The following is a 22500-nucleotide window of genomic DNA, read 5'->3' on the forward strand; positions in this document are numbered from 1 at the left end:
ACTTGTTTCAGTCATTTGACTGCAGCCATGCTGGAGCACCGCCTTTAGTCAAGCAAATCGACCCCAGGACTACAGCTGGATGCCCTTCCTAACGCCAACCACTCCGAGAGTGTAGTGGGTGCTTTTACGTGCCACCGGCACGAAGGTCAGTCAGGCTGTACTGGCAACGGCCACGCTCAAAATAGTGTATTTTATGTGCCACCTGCACAGGAGCCAGTCCAGCGGCACTGGCAACGGTCTCACTCGAATGACTTTTCACGTGCCAGGAACACGAAGCTGTGGCACAAGTGCCAGGAACGCGGAGCTGCGGCACAAGTGCCAGGAACGCGATGCTGCGGCACAAGTGCCAGGAACGCGATGCTGCGGCACAAGTGCCAGGAATGCGAAGCTGTGGTACAAGTGCCAGGAAGGCGACGCTGGTAACGATCACGCTCGAAAGGTGGTGCCATCACGATTTCGCTTTTGCTTGCCCCAACTGGTCTTTACAAGCAGAGTTTAGTGTCCAATGGAGGAGAAAAGCCAAATTTGATCGGGATGGGATTGAAACTCAGAAGGCCTTGGTTCAGATGAATACCACAAGAAATCTCTCCCCCACCACTCTGTCACTCACCTCTGTAGCAGTTCTCTCAATCTCCAGAAGGTAAAAAGGTGTAAGAAAGACTCTTTGGCATTTTGTCTGACACACTAACAATTCTGTCAGCTTATCTCATTATAAGGGCTGAATAATAACAATAAAAACCCCCACATATTTTACAGAAATAACTCAAGCCAAGACCATCATCTATATTGTAGCCTCCACCACAAAAAAAAACAAAACATTCTGATGGAATAATTATATTTTTGTTTCAATGATAATGATAAGCACCCACCTGGGATAAGGTCCACCTGTCTGCCTACAAATAATTAGTTGACCTTCGACCCCCCACCCCCTTCACCACCACCACCACAAACACACCTGACATCTGTTGTTTCTGCTGCTGCACACTTCCTGTCACAGGAAGGAACAGGTGTGAGTGCAAGTATGGTGGTGGTGGTGGTGGTGGTGGTGGTGGTGGTGGTGGGATGGGGGTGAGAATTTACTTGAATAATTTCGTTAACAGATGACACCATACAGCATACACACACACACACACACATAGTGGTGGTGTTGTTGCTGATGGTGGTGGGGGGTCAGGATGGTGTTCTTAGTGTTCTCCTCCCCACTACTATAGTAATGATGGGAGGGGGGGGGACCCATCCAAAAAAAAAAAACCCACATTAATACAGCAAAGCTGAGAGGGGAGAACAGGATGTGGTTGTTCTTGTTGTTGTTCTTGCTAATATGTGACAGTGAGGTGGTGGTGGTGGTGGTGGTGGAAGTGAAAAAAAATTACCAAGCCAAATATAAATAATACCACTGATAAAGTTAGTCTTGTATTGGTGGGTTTGCATATTTCACACACACACACACAAGCACGCACGTAAACGCGGATGTACATGTGCGCATGAACACAGATGTATACAGCCATGTGTATAGCATTTTACGTGATAAATCACTAAAAGCTTTAATATATTTTGTATGTGGGGAGCATTTGTAGAGTATGTCCCCAATATTTGCGCCATTATTTTTTTCTGACTTGTGGATTCTTGGACAGTTATATATATGTGTATGTGTGTGTGTGTGTGTGTATATATCTATATATATATATATATATATATATCTCATCATCATCCTCATCGTCGTTTAACGTCCGCTTTCCATGCTAGCATGGGTTGGACGGTTTGACTGAGGACTGGTGAAACCAGATGGCTACACCAGGCTCCAATCTGATTTGGCAGAGTTTCTACGGCTGGATGCCCTTCCTAACGCCAACCACTCCGAGAGTGTAGTGGGTGCTTTTACGTGCCACCGGCACGAAGGCCAGTCAGGCGGTACTGGCAACGGCCACGCTCAAAATGGTGTATTTTACGTGCCACCTGCACAGGAGCCAGTCCAGCAGCACTGGCAACAATCTCGCTCAAATGTCTTTACACGTGCCACCGGCACAAGTGCCAGGAAGGCAACGCTGGGCACAGGTGTCATCATGAACGAAAGGGTTAAATACAGTTTGAGAATCTGTTATAAAGCAGTTTACACTTTTGTAACCATATTTCTTCTGAAATGCATTTCCTTTGTTTCAATTAATTTCGAAAATGATTAAAGAATTTAGTACAACAATTTGGCTAAGCTTAATCTACATTACTTCATAAGGAGCATAGGACCAGTTTCTAGGTTTCTCTGGCTTCGTGGTTAGGGCATCGGATTTGTGTCTCTAACATTGTGGTTTTGGTTCCTGGACAGGGTGATGTGCTGTGTCCTTGAACAAGACACTTCGTTTCATGTTGTTCTAGTTTACTCAGCTGGTAAGAGTGAGTAATCCTGTGATGGACAGCATCCTGTCCAGGGATGATGAATACATACGTTTGGAACATAAATTAACATGAGATTTAAAATAGGAACCAGGGGCATTCTTATAAACAGGTTAGTACCAAAACAGCTACTAAAGCTAAAAACTGAGATGGTTTTGAGCTTCTTAGATCAGTCTGACATCAAGGCAAGGAAAAAAGAATTACTTGCATACAAGTAAATCTTGTTTCTTTTCTCATGAATAAAGATCAGAAGAGGGCGATGGGGAGGGTGGCAAAATTATTTTACAGAAATTTGTTTTTTGGAGTGGCTTAATGGTGAAGAAGAATAGACTAGTGTCTTTCAGTGTGAGAATCACTTCGCTAAGGTTGCAGTACATAAATGGAATTAGGATGTCTCGATTTCATAAGTTTGTGTGTGTGTGTGTGTGTGTGTGTGTTTGCATAGCTTTCATCTTGTGTGTGCCTATGATTATGTCTGTTGAAGACCTGTGTGTGTGTGTGTGTGTGTGTGTGTGTTTGCATAGCTTTCATCTTGTGTGTGCCTATGATTATGTCTGTTGAAGACCTGTGTGTGTGTGTGTGTGTGCGAGTGTGTGTGTATGTGTGTATGTGTGTGTGCTATTTTGTGTTGTAATGTGTGAGTGTATGTGTGTTCCTGAGCGTGTGTGTGTGTGTGTGCGAGCGTGTGTGTATGCGTGTATGCGCGAGTGTGTGTGTATGTGTGTGTTTGCATATCTTTCATTTTGTGTGTGCCTATGATTATGTCTGTTGAGGACCTGTGTGTGTGTGTGTGTGTGTGTGTGCGTGTGTGCGAGTGTGTGGGTGTGTGTGTGTGCGTGTGTGCGAGTGTGTGGGTGTGTGTGTTTGCGTGTGTATGAGTGTGTGTGTGCCTGGACATACTTTTGCATGGATCTTATTTGCTCGTTACTGCTCTTTCTTTTTCTCTTGAAGTGGATGCTTATAAGTATGTGTGTGTGTGTGTGAGAGAGAGAAAGAGAGAATGTGTGTGTGTGTGTCATTGTGTGAGAGTGCATGCGTTTGTGCATGTGATGGGAAATACTGTAAGCAATAAAAAAAAAAACAAACATTAAAACATGATGACGATGATGACAATGATGATGCAAACAAGGCTATCATTCGATTTTGTTTTAAACCCCCACCCACCTCTCTCCTTCAAGGTTTACGCTTGGTTGAGAAGAAAAGGAAAAAAATACAACAGCAACAAACAATAAAAACAGGTCTAAGCAGGCTGTGGCTTGCAGTGTTAGAAACTGACTGACTCAAGTACCTGCCTGCTTGTCTGTCCGTTTGCCTGTCTGTCCGTTTGCTTGTCTATGACAACAAGGATTATTGAGATCACGTAGGTTGAGACAAGGATATAAAACCAAGAAGCTGGATCAGTAGAGATCTTCTCAACGACAGACTCTGCGCTCCATAGAAACAGGATGTTGAAGCTACAATAGTATTTTTCCACTCATCGACAATGAAAACGCAACTTTTATGTCCGGCTGGCATAGGTGACCTCTTCCAAAAAGCATGACCTATGGGGCATGTTTTGTCATCAGTTGAATGGCAGACTGTGTTGCAGTAACAAAAAAAAAAAAAATCAAGGCGCAGGAGTGGCTGTGTGGTAAGTAGCTTGCTTACCAACCACATGGTTCCGGGTTCAGTCTCACTGCGTGGCACCTTGGGCAAGTGTCTTCTACTATAGCCTCGGGCCGATCAAAGCCTTGTTTGGGTTCAGTGGGACTGAACCCGAACCATGTGGTTGGTAAGCAAGCTACTTACCACAAAGCCACTATATATATATATATATATATATATATATATATATATATATATATATATATATATATATATACACATGATGGGCTTCTTTCAGTTTCCATCCATCAAATCCATTCACAAGGCCTTGGTTGGCCAAGGGCTATAGTAGAAGACATGCACCACTTGCCCAAGGTTTTGCATAGTGTGACTGAACTCAAGATCATTTGGTATGAAAGCATGCAGCCACACCTTCACAATTCTAATCAAATTCTCTAGAAAATGTCTGGACCTCTCTGCTAGAAAAACTCAGAAAACGTCCCATTCTTGACTAAAAGAAAATATTGAGAAAGACATATCTGTATATAAGTGTATTTTGCGTCTTCTCCCTCTCCATTTAATAATAACATATATATTGTCATATCTCTTTCTATTTCCTGGTTCCCTCCTCCCTCTTCTCTCATTTCTACTTTCCTGTCAACATTTGTTTGCATTCATATATATTTCCTGGTCTCTCTTTATATCTCTAACCACTACTCCCCCCCATTCCTCTCTCTGCTCATACACATTTTCCTTATGATGTGTGCTCATAACTATACAGGAATGTAAAATGATTCACAAAAGCCTGCTACAAGCTACCAAGTCATGTACAAACAACACACACATATCTAAATGACCATTTTATATCTATTTATCAATCTATCTATCTATCTATCTATCTATCTATCTACCTACCTACCTACCTACCTACCTATCTATCTCTCTATCTCTCTATCTATCTACCTATCTCTCTCATCTATCTCTCTCTCTCTCTCTCTCTATCTATCTATCTATCTACCTACCTACCTACCTACCTATCTATCTATCTATCTATCTGTCTATCTATCTCTCTATCTATCTACCTATCTCTCTCATCTATCTACCTATCTCTCTCATCTATCTATCTCTCTCTCTCATCTATCTATCTCTCTCTCTCATCTATCTACCTATCTCTCTCATCTCTCTCTCTCTCTCTCTCTCTCTCTATCTATCTATCTATCTACCTACCTACCTACCTACCTATCTATCTATCTATCTATCTATCTATCTATCTATCTATCTACCTATCTCTCTCATCTATCTACCTATCTCTCTCATCTATCTATCTCTCTCTCTCATCTATCTATCTCTCTCTCTCATCTATCTACCTATCTCTCTCATCTCTCTCTCTCTCTCTCTCTCTATCTATCTATCTATCTATCTACCTACCTACCTACCTACCTATCTATCTATCTATCTATCTATCTATCTATCTATCTGGGCGTCGACGAGGAATACCTGACCCGCCTGTTTAAGACGACCTTCGGGCCGGGACCTATGGACAACTTCCAGAGATCCCTGGCCTGGCAGTGCTATCGAGAAGCACTACCCGTTCGGGATAAGCTCTACAGGCATGGCTCGAGAAACACGGGGCCGACCTGTCCGAGATGCCGGCAGAGCGACGAAACCGTTCTGCACGCACTCGTACAGTGTCCCACCATTTCCGAGCTGTGGGCTTACGTCGAACAACTGCTATCGCGTGTGGGACGAGTCGGTCTATCAGCCGAGTCTATCGTGAATATTGTCGCGCCTCCTTCCTTTAAACGGGAAGGAAGAGCTATTTTCATCGTACTTGTGGCTATGGCGAAAGAATGTGTATGGTGGACGCGTCTGAAAGGTCTAGAGACAAAGACTTTCCTCTCTGGGCAATCTCTCATCAACTTCTTCAAGTATCACCTGAAGAGGAAGTTGAGAGTAGAAAGGGAAGTCTTGTCTAGTGAATGCTTCAAAAAAAGATGGGTGAATGTAGCAAGGATGGCATGTGTGAACGACGGAGCCATCTTGAGCATAACCCTATGAACAAGAAAAAAAAATAAAACAAAAAGGCAAAAGAGAGTCACTTACTGTTATAGTTTCTTCAATGAGAATATTGACCAAGGTTACCGTGGTCTTTTCCGTGGGCTTTTCCTTCCACGGCTAAACCTAAACTGTCCTCCCCTCTTTTTACACGAGAACATTACTGTGTGATACACGATCCCTATTGATCGGCCTTTCCTTTTCTTTTTTTTTCGATCCCTTTTGATCGAACTGCCCCTTTTTCCCTTCCTACGATCCCTTTTGATCGACACCACCAATTTTTTTTTTTTTTTTTTTTCCTTCCTTCCCCCTCCCAAAAAGAAAAGCTCTACATTGTATTTGTCCCATCTTCGTTGAGCCCTGTGTGGCTAATAAAAGAAATGTATCTATCTACCTATCTCTCTCATCTATCTACCTATCTCTCTCATCTATCTACCTATCTCTCTCATCTATCTACCTATCTCTCTCATCTATCTATCTCTCTCTCTCATCTATCTATCTCTCTCTCTCATCTATCTATCTATCTAGACAACACAAAGGCGGACAAGAGAAACAACAATTAGAAGGACAGGCAGAAAAAGACGAGTCATCCTTGGCTTTCTTTCATCAGTCAAGTACCAGAAGTCATGACCATTTTGGATAGTTTATACGCCTGTTTCTTTTTCTCTCCTCTTAATCCTTCCTGTCAAAGAGCGTAGGCTGGAAACGTAAAAGACTTTTCCATTCTTCCTGAGCGTTAAACTAATACACCTGCTTGTTGTTCCTACACCTGTCTTCGTCTTTTGTTTGCTGTAAATTTGCCATCCATCCATCCATCAGCACTTCTTTATGCAACTATCCTCGTTCCATATGATTACATGATTATCATTTTAACACTGTTCCATTCTTGCATGGGTGGACAGAATTTATTATTTTTTAATGTCTGGTAGTTATTCTATCAGTTATGGGGATGTAAACAAACCAGCACTGGTTGTCAAGTGATGGGGGAGGACAAAGAAACACATGTACACACCTCTATCTATCTCCTTGTGAATATCCTCTGGCACTTCATCACCATCTCTCTCCTGCTCTCTCTTGCACTTTTGCTGTTTCCCACTCTCTCTCTCTCTCTCTCCCCTTCTCTTGCCCTTCCCTCTGGCTGGGTGGCCATGTATCTCCTCCTCTACAGCAGCACACCTGTTTCTGCCTCTCTGTCTCATTCTAACCTTTCATCTGACATAAGGTCCCCCGCCTCCAATGCCCCCTTCCTTCTCAAAATTCCTTGTCTTGCAAGCGACTTGGTGACTCTGTTAGTGCTGGTGCCACATAGAAAGCATCCAGTCAACACTGTGAAGTGGTTGGCATTTGGAAAGGCATCCAGCTGTAAAAGCCATGCCAAAACTGACCTTGCCCTGTGCTGGTGCCACGTAAAAAGCACTCAGTCCACTCTGTGGAGTGGTTGGTGTTAAGACCAAAACAGACACAGTAGCCTGGGGTAGTCTTCTGCCTCCTGTCAAACTCTCCCACCCATGCCTGCAAGGAAGGTGGATATTAAATGATGATGATGATAATATATATATATATATATATATATATATACACACACACATATAAATGATGGGTTAAACAGTTTGACAAAGGATTCAATGAGTCAAGGACTGTATGGTACTCCATTTGGTGTCTGCTTTGGCATGGTTTCAACAACTGGATGCCTTTCCTAATGTCAACCACTTTACAGTGCATACTGGGTGCCTTTCCCATGTCAGTCACTAAGTACCTTGCAAATCAACAAACCGAGGGAGGGAGAATGGAACCCTCAATGTCGTAAGCGATGGAGTGCCAACAACAACATTGAGTTTGTACAGATTTACATATTTGTTACCCATTGACAAGGGACCAGTGCACAGAAAAAATATGAAGGCTTCTCACCCTAACAGATGAGTGGATTCTCTACAGGAAAAGGTGATGATTAAGAAAATGTGAGTGGAAGCTTCACTGCTGAGGGGCCACGAACTTAGTGTCAATGAATCTACCATTCATTCAAATATGAAGGCACCCCCATATTTGAGAGATGATCAAGAAAATATGTGATGGTGGAATCTTTGCCCCCGTGAGCAGTGAATTTGGTGTCAATGGCTTCCCCATTCATGCCAATCACAAAATGCATGGAGATGATTCATTTATCACTACCTTTTGTTTTGGAACCAAACCTCTGTGATAAACAAGGACAGATGTATAATTTAAAAGAAATTCAGCTACTTTTTCTGATATACAGAACGATTACAGAGACTTCCTTGCTGACACATATTTTGTGGTTTTTCCCAGGTCAGACTTGATTGAGCTGACTAATAATAAAAGGCACTCCACTCTTGCCATTCAATCTTTTTTCTTCTCAGACACTATGTGGGGATAATATAACCAGGCGCAGGAGTGGCTGTGTGGTAAGTAGCTTGCCTACCAACCACATCGTTCCGGGTTCATTCCCACTGTGTGACACCCTGGGCAAGTACCTTCTACTATAGCCTTGGGCTGACCAAAGCCTTGTGAGTGGATTTGGTAGATGGAAACTGAAAGAAGCCCGTCGTATATATGTATATGTGTATGTGTTTGTGTGTCTGTGTTTGTCCCCCCAACATCGCTTGATAACCGATGCTGGTGTGTTTACGTCCCCGTAACTTAGCGGATCGGCAAAAAGAGACTGATAGAATAAGTACTAGGCTTACAAAGAATAAATTCTGGGGTCGATTTGCTCGACTAAAAGGCGGTGCTCCAGCATGGCCACAGTCAAATGACTGAAACAAGTAAAAGAGTAAAAAAGTAAATGTGGCTGTCCTTTTTCCAGATCTGTATAAAATTTTGTTGCAAATTTAAGCTGATCGAACTGCTGTATTGACGCTTTCTTCATTGGTTCTATTGGGAAGATTATCGAAAGGAGGTGTTTAAAAAACTAGAGGGACGCTCTTAATACACACGGCAACAATTTAAACCATAGATAATTGATCTGGCGTCGGTCAAAGATAGGTATTTACGCATTTAGGAGGGGTGGTGGAAGGAGAAGACCGTGTGATAAGAGCTAAATAAAGAAATACAACGTGTGTGGGATATATATATATATATATATATATATATATATATATATATATATAAAACAAATAATAAATGAGTATATGCATATATACGTACAGGTATGTGCATACCTACGTCTACCTGTATATATAGGTGCATATCTGGGTACAGGACATTGCAAACAAAACGTAGACAAGAAAATAATAATAACCAGAATACAGAAAACACACAAGCCATATAGAGAACATTTTCCTTCATCAGCTACCCCCATTCTAACACCGGCGTTTCGAAGAGTTATATATATATATATATATATATAAATAACGAATTGGTAGGGGGGAGGAAGTAAAATCGAAGAGGTGAAACTGATAAGACGTACATATAAATACACACACATACATACATTCTTAGATACAGACATACATACATTCTTAGATACATGCATACATACACAAAATATACAGACAGAAAAAGTGAGAGATCGATCGTTATAGATACGTAGAAGGGGGGTTATACAAGAAGGAAAAAAAAAAGCCAGACACATTAACAAAAGGTGAGATAAACATTTTAAGCTTACATTGTAAACACACACATATATACACACGCACGCGCGTGTATGTGTGTGAGACGGAGAGAGAGAGACGAGTAGAAGAAATGATAAGTATATAGACAAATGGCTAATTATAGATAGATATGCAAGGAGACAGACTTAACAGCTAAGCTCGAACTGTTACCAGGCAGACAGACTTCTAGGTAGACATTTTAAAAATCTTTTAATCAGGAAGGAATATAGGGGGCCCACGACCGCTGCAGGGTTTTCAAGACTTGTGGAAAGTACTTTGAATCAAGAGTCTTGTCCCGAATGCTAGCAATATAGCGGAGCTCCAATAAAAGCGTCCAAGGTGCTAGGTAATGCGGTTAAACTGGGCGATAGATTGTTATGTCACCCGTCAAGTGGGCTATAAGCAGGATTTGAATTCCACAACATATCTAGTCCGATCTTTTTATAGTTTCGCCGAATCTAACGCTTTTGATTAGGGTTTTTTTTTTTCCTTAGTCCCGAAAGGATGAAAGGCAAAATCGGCTGTGGGAGGATTTGAACTCAGAGCGTAGAGAGCTAGTACAAATACCGCGAGGCAGTGTGTCTGACGCCCCTAACAACTCGGCCAATTCGCTGCCAATTCTGAGCCAGATAAACTGTGTAAGATAGACAGACAGACAGACGGATAGATAGATAGATAGATAGATATAAGGACAGACTGATAGACGGACAGATTGATAGGCAGATATAGAGACAGATAGATAGATAGATAGATGGATAGATAAACAGACTGATAGACGGACAGACTGACAAATTGATAGGCGAACAGATAGATGGATAGATAGATAGATAGATAGGCAGGCAGATTGACAGACAGATAGACGGACAGATTGATAGGCAAACAGATATAAAAACAGACAGATAGATAGATAGATGGATAGATAGATCGATGACATAGATAAACAATACATAGATTATAAGTGGGGTCTAAAGTATGACACACACACACACACAACACATACACACACACGTGTGCATGTGTACAATATGGGTGAAGTGTTTAAGGAGTGTTTAATACCTACATTTCGAAGGTGGCTCCGATGTTGGTATGGGGGTCGTTATCGCTGGAGTTGTTGACGTAGTTTCTTTTGCTGTTGTTGGTGTTGTAAACAACATCAAAGACCAACAAGAAGCAACGATTATTACCAATATTAAGTCAAGTCGCCATCGAGAGTTTCCGTAAACTTTCTTTTTCACTTCCATTACTTTTTTTTTTTTAAATCCAAAAACTAAGAGGTGTTCGTTCCCTTGTTGATAATCTAATTAAAAAAATAAGATAAAATTGTGATGTTTAGTTTGGTTTTAAACTTACAACACTATATTTTCAAAATAAACTGAAATATCAGCGATCAATCAATTATATAATAATCAAAACAGAAAAAAAACTATACCAGGTAGTTAATTGCTTTCAATACAAAAACTCAAAACTTTCAACTTTCCCCAGAATAACAAAATACAGCGGAGTGATATTCAAACAAACTTTTCCTCCCCTTCCTCTATCCACTACTTTCTATTTCCCTTACTTCATCATTCTTTCTCTTTTTACCATTCTCTCTCCCTCTCGTTGTTATATTTACCTCTCTTTCTCTCTCTCTCTCTCTTTCTCTACGCTATCTATTTTTCACACCTCTCTTTCCCCCCTTCTCTCTCTCTACTTTATCTTTCATATAACCCTCTTTCTGTATTCTGCCTTTTCTCTCACCCTCTCTCTCTTCTTTTTCTGTTTCCATCTTCTCTTCTTTCCCTTCTCCTAACCTATATTTTCACATTCGTGTTTTCTCACCCTTCTTTTCCTTTTCCTCTTTACGTTTTCCATTCTATCTTTTTTATCTCTCTCTCTATTTTCTCTTTCTCTTTCTCTATTTGCTTTCACCTCCCCCCCATCCCTCCGTCTACTCACTACTTTCTTTCTCTGTTTTCTCACCCTCCTTTTTCTTTGCTTTTCCTCCCACCTCTCTCTCTCTCGCTATTAAATAATTATTTCCTCTCTCGTATTTTCCCATTTCTCTTCACCACTGTCCTCCCCCTCCTCACTCTTTCTCTTTACTCTCCTCTTTCACATTTACTTTACTATCTTTCTCTTTCTCATTACTTCCCTCTCTCTCAAATCATACCGTCTCTCTCACATTTCCCCCGTTCCCATCTTCCCCTCCTTTCCTATTTCTCTCCCACTTTCGCCTTTCTTTTCTACCTCCTGCCCATCGCTCATTCTTTTTTCCTCTCTCTCTCTTCCTCTTTTATTCATACCGCTCTGTTGTACTTTCTCTTTCGCCCCCCCTCTCTCTCTCTGTTGTTTTCTCTCCCTCTTTCTGTCTCACCCCTCACTATAAATACACAGCTTATATTTCGTTTTCCTTTTCTCCCTCCTTCTCTTACTCCTCACTCATTGTCTCCATACTCTCTCTTTCTTTATATTTCACTAATTTCTTCTTTTCGTAATTTCTTTCTCCTTATTTACTTTTTCTCAGGGCACTTTATTGTCTGGCGTAACTACAAAATCAAGCTGCACGTTCTACGAGTCATATGTTTTCCAGTAAACAATAGCAACAGGAAATATAAACTTGTCCTACATTGATAATTTCGTAATCATCTCGCCCTGAGTCAACCTTGAGCGACCAGATCATCTTCCAACAATGAATGTTTTATCTTTTCTCTTTAAACACAACGTGTATAAAACCACATTCTTCGAGACGCTCACTTTTAAAGACAGTAGGGTATGATTTCAGAGACGTCCGGCTGCCGTTTCTAACAGATCGAATGCCTCTATAGTAGCCTCCCATATTAACCTGTTAATGGTTTTGTCCTTATTAAGTCCAGCGTTCAAATCCTGCCAGGGTTGACGACCTCGTCCCACATCTCATAGTTGTTGGCACTCCGTCTCTTACGACGTCGAGGGTTCCAGTTGATCCGATCAACGGAACAGCCTGCTCGTGAAATTAACGTGCAAGTGGCTGAGAACTCCACAGACACGTGTATCTTTAACGTAGTTCTCGGGGATATTCAGCGTGACACAGTGTGACAAGGCTGACCCTTTGAATTACAGGCACAACAGAAACAGGAAGTAAGAGTGAGAGAAAGTTGTGGTGGAAGAGTACAGCAGGGTTCGCCACCATCCCCTGCCGGAGCCTCGTGGAGCTTTTTTAGGTGTTTTCGCTCAATAAACACTCACAACGCCCGGTCTGGGAATCGTAACCGCGATCCTAAGACCGCGAGTCCGCTGCCCTAACCACTGGGCCATTGCGCCTCCACCATCTCATAGTAGTTTAGGATGTAAAACACACTCTTTTGCAAAAATGTTTCCAATGTTTCCCACTCCTGTCAATAAATATACACGTAACATCAGATCGAAGTAATTTGCTTCCGGGTTCGGGTTTGACGCGGGGTGGGGTTATCATTTACCATAACATCACTCCACAGTAAGCTTAAATGTTATTCTTTTAGCTTTTACTTGCTTCAGCTATTGAACTGAGGCCATGCTGGGGCACTGCCTTGAAGGGTTTTTAGTCGAACAGATCGACCCCAGGACATATTTTAAAGCCTAGTACTTATATTGCCTAACCGACCAAAGCCTTGTGAGTGGATTTGGTAGACGGAAACTGAAAGAAGCCCGTCGTATATATGTATATATATATACATATATATGTATGTGTGTGTGTATATGTTTGTGTGTCTGTGTTTATTCCCCCAACATCGCTTGACAATCGATGCTGGTGTGTTAACGTCCCCGTAACTTAGAGGTTTGGCAAAAGAGACCGATAGAATAAGTACTAGGCTTACAAAGAGTAAGTCCTGGGGTCGATTTGCTCGACTAAAGGCGGTGCTCCAGCATGGCCACAGTCAAATGACTGAAACAAGTAAAAGAGTAAAAGAGTATTACAACAGTCGCTGCTTGTATAAAATGCAGAATAAACTCCCCAGCTATTGATTGGTGGAACTCATTCACAGCTGAGTGGAATGAGGCAATGTGAAATGAAGTGTTTTGCTCAAGGAGACAATGCACTGCCTAGTCAGGGAACTGAAACCACGATTGCATGATTGTTAGTACAGCATCCTAATCACTGTGCCATGCACCACCAGTAGAGAAAAACAACAACAACAGAAACAAAAACAAAAACAAAACAACTAGTGCAAAAATGCTGTCATGTACTGGGATGAAAACCAGAAAACAAAATCCTTTAAGCAAGTACTTAGGACATCAAGATGTGGGAAGCATCACAGAAATGGTAAATGGTTTACAGAACAAAAGAAATCACTTTAGATTTGCTAAAACATTATTCAGGGTGCCTTGAGTGGAGGCGCAATGGCCCAGTGGTTAGGGCAGCAGACTCGCAGTCATAAGATCGCGGTTTCGATTCCCAGACCGGGCGTTGTGAGTGTTTATTGAGCGAAAACACTTAAAATCTCTGCGAGGCTCCGGCAGGGAATGGTGGCGAACCCTGCTGTATTCTTTCACCACAACTTTCTCTCACTCTTCTTGTTTCTGTTGTGCCTGTAATTCAAAGGGTCAGACTTGTCACACTGTGTCACACTGAATATCCCCGAGAACTACGTTAAGGGTACACGTGTCTGTGGAGTACTCAGCCACTTACACGTTAATTTCACGAGGCTGTTCCATTGATCAGATCAACTGGAACCCTCGACGTCGTAAGCGACGGAGTGCCAACACACAATTCAGGGTGCCTTATTTCTTTTAAGTATAGAAGCAGATGTGTTACATAAGATTAATTTTGAGGATCTGATCAAAGACTTTGTAATTAAAAAGAAAATAGGAGAAAACTGTTCAAATATAAATAAAGTGGAAGTATACAAAAATAAGCATTATTTTCCATCTTGCTGTTAGTTTTGTTTCATTAAAAAAAAAAAAAAAGATTATCTTATGGTTTATTATTGTTTATATTTTGAATTGCAGATATATGTGGTTACTCAAGCCATCTAAGTGTTTCAGGCCTGTAATCCAGGTCTTATTCTGGCTTTATCCATACATGCTTTAGCTCTTAGTTAAGCATTTAACCCTACACCACAATATTAGGTCATGTAGTTAGATAAAGATCTTCATGAGTTTAAATTAATTATCTGTCCTATTTATTCCTTAATTATGCGACAAACTAAGGTAGGGAGATAGAATAGCTACCGTATCAGACAAAATGCTTAATAGCATTTCATCCATCTATAAGTTCTCAGTTCAAATTCCGCCAAGGTCGACTTTGCCTTTCATCCTTTTGGGGATCGATTAAATTAGTACCAATTGATGAATTCTTTGCCATGAAATCACCTCAATTCTGGGAAGAGGGTATTTTTCAAGTTACAGGAAAGATGGAGATGCATTGTGCAACAAAATGGTTCATATTTGGTTGATTAAAAATGTAATGGCAAATATTTATTGACCTTTTTCTTTCCTTTAAAAATTGGCATGCCCTTTCCTGGACAACCAAATACTTCTATCAAAAAGCTTTCCAATGGTAAAGCTCCTGGACAAGATGATATTCCCATAGAAGTGTACAAACATAGCGGCAGACAACTTGTAAGTAAGCTGTGCAAATTGATTTGTTTGATCTGGGAAAATGGATCTATTCCTCAATGGTTCATCGATAATGCATTTGTGCAAAAAACAAAGGGAAGAAGAGTGTATGTGATATAATCACAGGGGAATAAGCTTGTTGTGCATAGCTGGAAAAATTCTTGTGAGAGTGATTCTTAACCCCATCAAAAAACATGTAATAAACAGCATATATTCTGAATTCCAATGTGGATTTCGGGCTGGGATAGGCCATAGTTGACATGATATTTGCCCTCCAGCAAGTTCAACAGAAAGCATATGGACAAAATACTTACTTTTCGAATGGTCTTTGTCGACTTTACCAATGCCTTTGATACACTGGTGCTCTGGAAAGTTTTGTCAAAAGCTGGACTTCCTGATAAAATGATAAAGGTAATTATCCCTATAGTGCAGATGGGTAGGACATGTTGTTTAAATGAAAGATGACTGCATTTCAAAAATTCTTTTGTATGGCCAATAAGTAGAAGGATATCATGACAAAGGAAGATCCATTCTTAGGTATAAGAATATAAGATGAAACCAATCATTAAAATTTCTACAGCTTAACTCGACAATTTGGGGAAATCATTGCCTAGATCGATTTGCAAAGAACATCTCTTTCTTGGTTTTTTTTCTTTGATCTGAAACTTTGACCTTTCAAGTCTAATAGACCCCCCTTCTGTGTGAAACTGAAATTTCACCCCTTCATGATTATCCCCGAAAGCATGATGGGGCATCTTTGAAAAGAATATGGAAAAAAGTGCAAAACACAGAAGCAAATTGCTAAAAATGTTTATCATCATCATCATCATCATCGTTTAACGTCCGCTTTCCATGCTAGCATGGGTTGGACAATTTGACTGAGGACTGGTGAAACCGGATGACTACACCAGGCTCCAATCTGATTTGGCAGAGTTTCTACAGCTGGATGCCCTTCCTAACGCCAACCACTCCGAGAGTGTAGTGGGTGCTTTTACGTGCCACCGGCACGAAGGCGAGTCAGGCGGTACTGGCAATGGCTTCCATGTAATTGACCGACCCCCACTTCTCCATAAAACAGCTGGTCTTCTGCCAAAATTTGGAACAACCATACAGCATACTCTATCAGGGGAATCCTCAGATCATAGGTGTTTGTTTTTTGCTTGTTTTTATTTATGTATTTATTTATCTGTTATTTAATTTTGTAATTTCTGTTACGGCCTTTCCTCTTTTTGTGTTGATTTGTTTAATTAACTACGAGGGAAGATCACCATCCTTGATTAATATACGACTTAATTATCATATTAATTATTGTACTTCTTGGTCGACTTCAAACTAATTGCTCACACACATACACATGCATGCATGCAAGCACGCATACATACATGGACCTTGTGTAGAACTTTGCAGTTCACTGGGGTCTCAAAAATCTCTCTCTCTCTCTCTCTTCACACAGACATATGTATACATATATATGTATGTGTTTGTGTGTGTATGTATGTATACACTTATAAACACACACATATATATATATACATACACACACACTGATATATATATATATATATATATATACACACACGCACACACACACACACACACACACACAAATACACGTATATGTATACATGAGGGGATGCTAAAAAGTTTCTGGATTGAAGGGTATCGCAAAAGGCCTGGTTGGAGGCCCAATCTTCCAAGTTCTTTCAAGAGCTTAGTAAAATTCAAGGACTACTGCACACACTTGTATCATCATCATCGTTTAACGTCCGCTTTCCATGCTAGCATGGGTTGGACGATTTGACTGAGGACTGGTGAAACCGGATGGCAACACCAGGCTCCAGTCTGATTTGGCAGAGTTTCTACAGCTGGATGCCCTTCCTAACGCCAACCACTCAGAGAGTGTAGTGGGTGCTTTTACGTGTCACCCGCACGAAAACGGCCACGCTCGAAATGGTGTCTTTTATGTGCCACCCGCACAAGCCAGTCCAGGGGCACTGGCAACGATCTCGCTCGAAAATCCTACAGGAGCCAGTCAGGCGGTACTGGCAACGGCCACGCTCAAAATGGTGCATCTCATGTGCCACCCGCACAAGAACCAGTCCAGGGGCACTGGCAACGATCTTACTTGGCTTGCCGGGTCTTCTCACGCACAGCCCATTTCCAAAGGTCTCGGTCCGTAGTCATCGCCTCGGTGAGGCCCAATGTACGAAGGTCTTGCCTCACCACCTCAGCCCAGGTCTTCCTGGGCCTACCTCTTCCACGGGTTCCCTCAACTGTTAGGGTGTGGCACTTTTTCACGCAGCTATCCTCCTCCATTCTCACCACATGTCCATACCAGCGCAATCGTCTCTCTTGCACGCCACAACTGATGCTTCTAATGTTCAGCTTTTCTCTCAAGATACTTACACTCTGACGGGTATTCACATTGACATTACACATCCAACGGAGCATACTGGCTTCATTCCTTGCGAGCTTACGTATGTCCTCAGCAGTTACAGCCCATGTTTCACTGCCATGTAGCATGGTTGTTCGTACGCATGCGTCATACAGTCTGCCTTTTACTCTGAGTGAGAGTCCCTTTGTCGCCAGCAGGGGTAAGAGCTCTCTAAACTTTGCCCAGGCTATTCTTATTCTAGCAGCTACACTTTCAGCGCACCCACCCCCACTACTAACTTGGTCGCCCAGATAGCGGAAGCTATCGACTACCTCTAGTTTTTCACCCTGGAATGAGATAGAAGTTGTTTCCTGTTTGTTTGCAGTCTTTATTGCACCTGAACATCTGCCACAAACAAAAACTAACTTGCTAGTTAACCTGCCTTTGATGTTGCTGCACCTCTTATGTGTCCATAGCTTGCACCGGGTACATCTTATAGAGTTACTACCTACTCCTTTTCTACATACTGAGCAGGGCCATCTACCTGAAGGGGTTTGTGTTTTATCTACCTTCCTACTTATTAGGATTTTGGTTTTAGCTAGGTTGACTCTAAGGCCCTTCAATTCTAGACCTTGCTTCCACACCTGAAACTTCTCCTCTAGTTCTGATAGTGACTCCGCAATTAGGGCAAGGTCATCAGCATAGAGGAGCTCCCAGGGGCAACCTGTCTTGAACTCCTCTGTGATTGCCTGGAGGACTATGGTAAATAATAGGGGGCTGAGGACGGAACCTTGGTGGACCCCTACCTCTACCCGGAATTCATTGCTGTACTCATTTCCAACCCTCACCTTACTGGCCGCATCTCTGTACATGGCTCGCACAGCTCTCACTAGCCATTCTTCTATCCCAAGTTTCCTCATTGACCACCAGATAAGGGATCGGGGGACCCTGTCAAAGGCTTTCTCCATGTCAACGAAAGCCAGGTACAGAGGTTTATCCTTGGCTAGGTATTTCTCTTGCAACTGTCTCACTAGAAATGTATGTACACATAAATATATAGCTTATAATTATATATAATGGATGCAATGGGTAAATTGTCACCATGTTATATTTTTAATTTTGTGCATTGTTTATTTTTGATTTTGTTGACTACACAGTATAATAGGGTCAGTATAGTAGGGCCAGTTGGGCACCATCTATGAGATACTTTTATGTAATTTTGGTAAATATATCTGTTAAAATGAGATGTCAGTATTACTTTCATTTTTTGTAATTTAGACAACAATGTATTCACCACACTTTGTATATGAATGTATGTATGTATGTATATATGTATATATGTATGTATGTATGTATGTATGTAAAGACACGGATGTATAGAGACAGAAAAGTATACAGATAAAGACAAGCCATATATACAGATCTGCTTACAAATACAACTGTATGGACAGGAAATCAAACAGACACGGATGTATAAAGACAGAGATTTTTAGTGTGGGGGTTCATCATATAAGTTAATTTGGAAGCACATGATTTCAAGTTTAGTCTCACTGTACTGCACCTTAGGTAACTTCTTCTATAGACTTCACCCAACCAATTCTTTACGAGGGAATTTGGGTTTTGTAACTGTGTGGAATCTTGTCTTTCTTTCTCCCAATATATAATAGGAATATTGTACTATGCCTACTAATAACTGATTATATTGTATGTGTGTACATGCGTATATATATATGTGTATATATATTTCTTTACTGCCCACAAGGGGCTAAACATAGAGGGGACAAACAAGGACAGACAAAGGGATTAAATCGATTACATCAACCCCAGTGCGCAACTGGTATTTAATTTATTGACACCAAAAGGATGAAAGGCAAAGTTGATCTCGGCGGAATTTGAACTCAGAACGTAACAGCAGATGAAATACAACTAGGCATTTCGCCTGGCATGCTAACGATTCTGCCAGCTCACCGCCTTTATATATGTGTATATATATATATATATATATATATATATATATATATATATATATATATATATATATATATATATATGTGTGTGTGTATATATATGTGAGTGTGTATATGTATATTTATACATACATACATACATATATATATATATATATATAAATATATATATATATATATATGTGGTGGTGCACCAGCATGACCGCAGCCACTTGGCTGAAACACATAAATAAATAAATATATATATATATATATATTAGAAATATCATATTTCTAAATCTCTCAGGGAGATTTAAGCAGTAGTGTTGCGATAACGTTGTAGTATATTGTCAACTTAATGTGACAATCCCAAGAAGGGAATACACTACTGCCGTTTAGCCCTAGGAAGCTGGACCGCTTCGTGTCGGCCTTGACACAATTACTGTGTCCTTAAGTTTGCGAGGGGGAGACAAACTCCTCCACCCAGCCTAGCCAGCATTCAGGGACATGTTTCTATATATATATATATATATATATATATATATATATATATATATATATATATATAACTTGGCAGTTCAGCAAAAGAAAACGATAGAATGAGTGTTAGGCTTACAAAGAATAAGTCATGGGGTCGATTCGTTCGTCTAAAGGTGGTGCTCCAGCATGGCCGCAGTCAAATTCCTGAAACAAATAAAAAAATAAAGAACATGTATACGTACATACGTACACACACACATGTATATACACGTGTGTATATCTATCTATCTATCTATCTATTATATATATGTGTGTGTGTGGGTCGTGTGCGTCTGTCTGCTGTCGGCGCTACAGAAACCGGTGCTAAACATCGTCTCTTTAGATTCCTTAAAGCTCGCTACTAAATCATATAACTCGAAAAAGAATGTTACAAGTTATTATCAAGGCAGTTAATGTAATAATGATTAATCCATTAAATCTGACATTCCTGCTGCATAGACAGATTTTTATTAAGGATATCGAAAATATTGGCTTGCAGACATATTGAACAAATAAGAAAGAAACCTAATATAAGGGAAATAACTGTTATTAGAGTTACTGCCCTTAGATTCAATAGCCGTATGGGCAGCCATGATTGTTTGAAGATTGTTAGTGTGTGAGTGAGTGAGTGTATGTGTGTGTATATTAGTGTGTGTGTGTGTGTGTGTGAGAGAGAGAGATATAGAGCGAAAGAAAGAGGCATATAGGTAAATAAATTGTTTGATAGATTGAAAAATAGATTGATAGATTGTTGTTGGCACTCCGTCACTTACGACGTCGAGGGTTCCAGTTGATCCGACCAACGGAACAGCCTGCTCGTGAAATTAACGTGCAAGTGGCTGAGCACTCCACGGACACGTGTACCCCTTAACGTAGATTCTCGGAGATATTCAGTGTGACAAGGCTGGCCCTTTGATTTACAGGCACAACAGAAATAGGAAGAAAGAGCGAGATAAAGTTGTGGTGGAAGAGTACAGCAGGGTTCGCCACCATCCCCTGCCGGAGCCTCGTGGAGCTTTTAGGTGTTTTCGCTCAATAAACACTCACAACGCTCGGTCCGGGAATCGAAACCACGATCCTATGACCGCGAGTCCGCTGCCCTAACCACTGGGCCATTGCGCCTCCAATATAGATTACTATATCAGAATTAAAAATAGAAGAAAAAAGAATTGTTGTGTGCGGACACATATATACTGACACACGTCACAGTCTGACGTCTATTCTTTAGGTATATGTGATGTGTACCAGGAGGAGAGTGGGCGCCCTCCAATTATTTTTGTTTTCCATATAAAATTACGATATAATCGTAATCTATAAACTCTAAATCGTAATTATGGAAAATTAAAATAATAAAAAAAATTCCGAAAGTTATGAGCAAACAAGATCGGGGGATGGACACACTTGTGATAGGCAACCAGAGAGAGAGAGAGAGAGAGAGAGAGGGAGAGAGAGAGAGGGAGAGAGAGAGGGAGAGAGGGAGGGAGGGAGGGAGAGAGAGAGGAGAGAGAGAGAGGGAGGGAGAGAGAGGGAGAGAGAGAGGTAGAGAGAGAGGGAGGGAGGGAGGGAGGGAGGGAGGGAGAGAGAGAGAGAGGGGGAGAGAGAGAGGGACGGGTAAAATGACAGCAGACGACAGGGTAACAAACAGATAGATAGACAGCCAATCAGATAGATGGATAAAATAGCAGACGTTCGATAGGTAGGGAGGTAATAAGATAGATAGATAGACAGACCACTCGCCGACCAGACAGACAGCGATAAATAGATTGGTGTTCGTTTATTGAATATTTTAGCTCCAATGGAAATTTCTGTCTCAAAGTGAGTCTTCATCGCTCTTCCTCACGCCTTATTTGAAATTCTGTGTGTGTGTGTGTATGTGTGTGTGTGTGTGTGTGTGTGTGTGTGTGTGAATGTCTTTGTGTCTATATTTGCTCATTGCAACCCCACTACATGTCAACCGATGTTGGTTTGTTTACATCAAGGTGACATAGCGGTTTCTACAAAAGAAAAAAAAAAAAAAACCCTGATAGAATAAGTACAAAGGTTCGTATTTTTTTGTTTCACAAAAACCATTCAAGGTAGTGCCCCAGCATGGCCGCAGCCCATACTGAAACTAAGTTAAAAATAGAAAAGATAATTAATAAAACTTCTTCTCCCGTTGTTTTACTGATAAGAAAGAATTCTGCGTATGTTTACTGTTCTGTGAAAGTCTTCCAACTTCTTTGAAGGTTCCTGGATGAGTCTGCTTTTCACTCACCATCCTGGCATTCTCCGAGCTTAGAAAATCTGGATAAATATATATCGTTTTATCTCTTATCTTTGTTTTTTTAATCTTTTTATCAGTTACTTCGTTCAGTCATTGGATTGCAGCCACCGCATTGAATAAGATTTTTTTTTTAGTCGAACAAATCGATTCAAGTGATTATTGTTATTATTATTATTATTATTATTATTATTATTATTATTATTATTA

General features: G+C 40.9%; 1 protein-coding gene and 1 long non-coding RNA gene across 2 annotated transcripts in view; both read right to left on the reverse strand.

The window, feature by feature from the left end:
- LOC106871121 (pituitary tumor-transforming gene 1 protein-interacting protein) overlaps positions 1–11141 on the reverse strand; it is a 26465-nt gene extending 15324 nt beyond the window's left edge. Inside the window, exons 1-2 of the mRNA XM_014917432.3 lie at positions 11065–11141; positions 10696–10932 (exon numbers count right to left, since the gene is read on the reverse strand). Coding sequence (XP_014772918.1) covers positions 10696–10876 — 181 coding nt within the window. The 5' untranslated portion in view covers positions 10877–10932; positions 11065–11141. The remainder of the gene's footprint in view (positions 1–10695; positions 10933–11064) is intronic.
- Positions 11142–15503: 4362 nt separating this feature from the next.
- Positions 15504–22500, reverse strand: part of LOC128250987 (uncharacterized) — a 10282-nt gene continuing 3285 nt past the window's right edge. Inside the window, exons 2-3 of the long non-coding RNA XR_008266895.2 lie at positions 20128–20195; positions 15504–15585 (exon numbers count right to left, since the gene is read on the reverse strand). This is a non-coding gene — a long non-coding RNA (uncharacterized LOC128250987). The remainder of the gene's footprint in view (positions 15586–20127; positions 20196–22500) is intronic.

Source organism: Octopus bimaculoides, chromosome 27 (genome assembly GCF_046866305.1).
Source record: "Octopus bimaculoides isolate indiv1 chromosome 27, ASM4686630v1, whole genome shotgun sequence".
Classification (NCBI taxonomy): domain Eukaryota; kingdom Metazoa; phylum Mollusca; class Cephalopoda; order Octopoda; family Octopodidae; genus Octopus; species Octopus bimaculoides.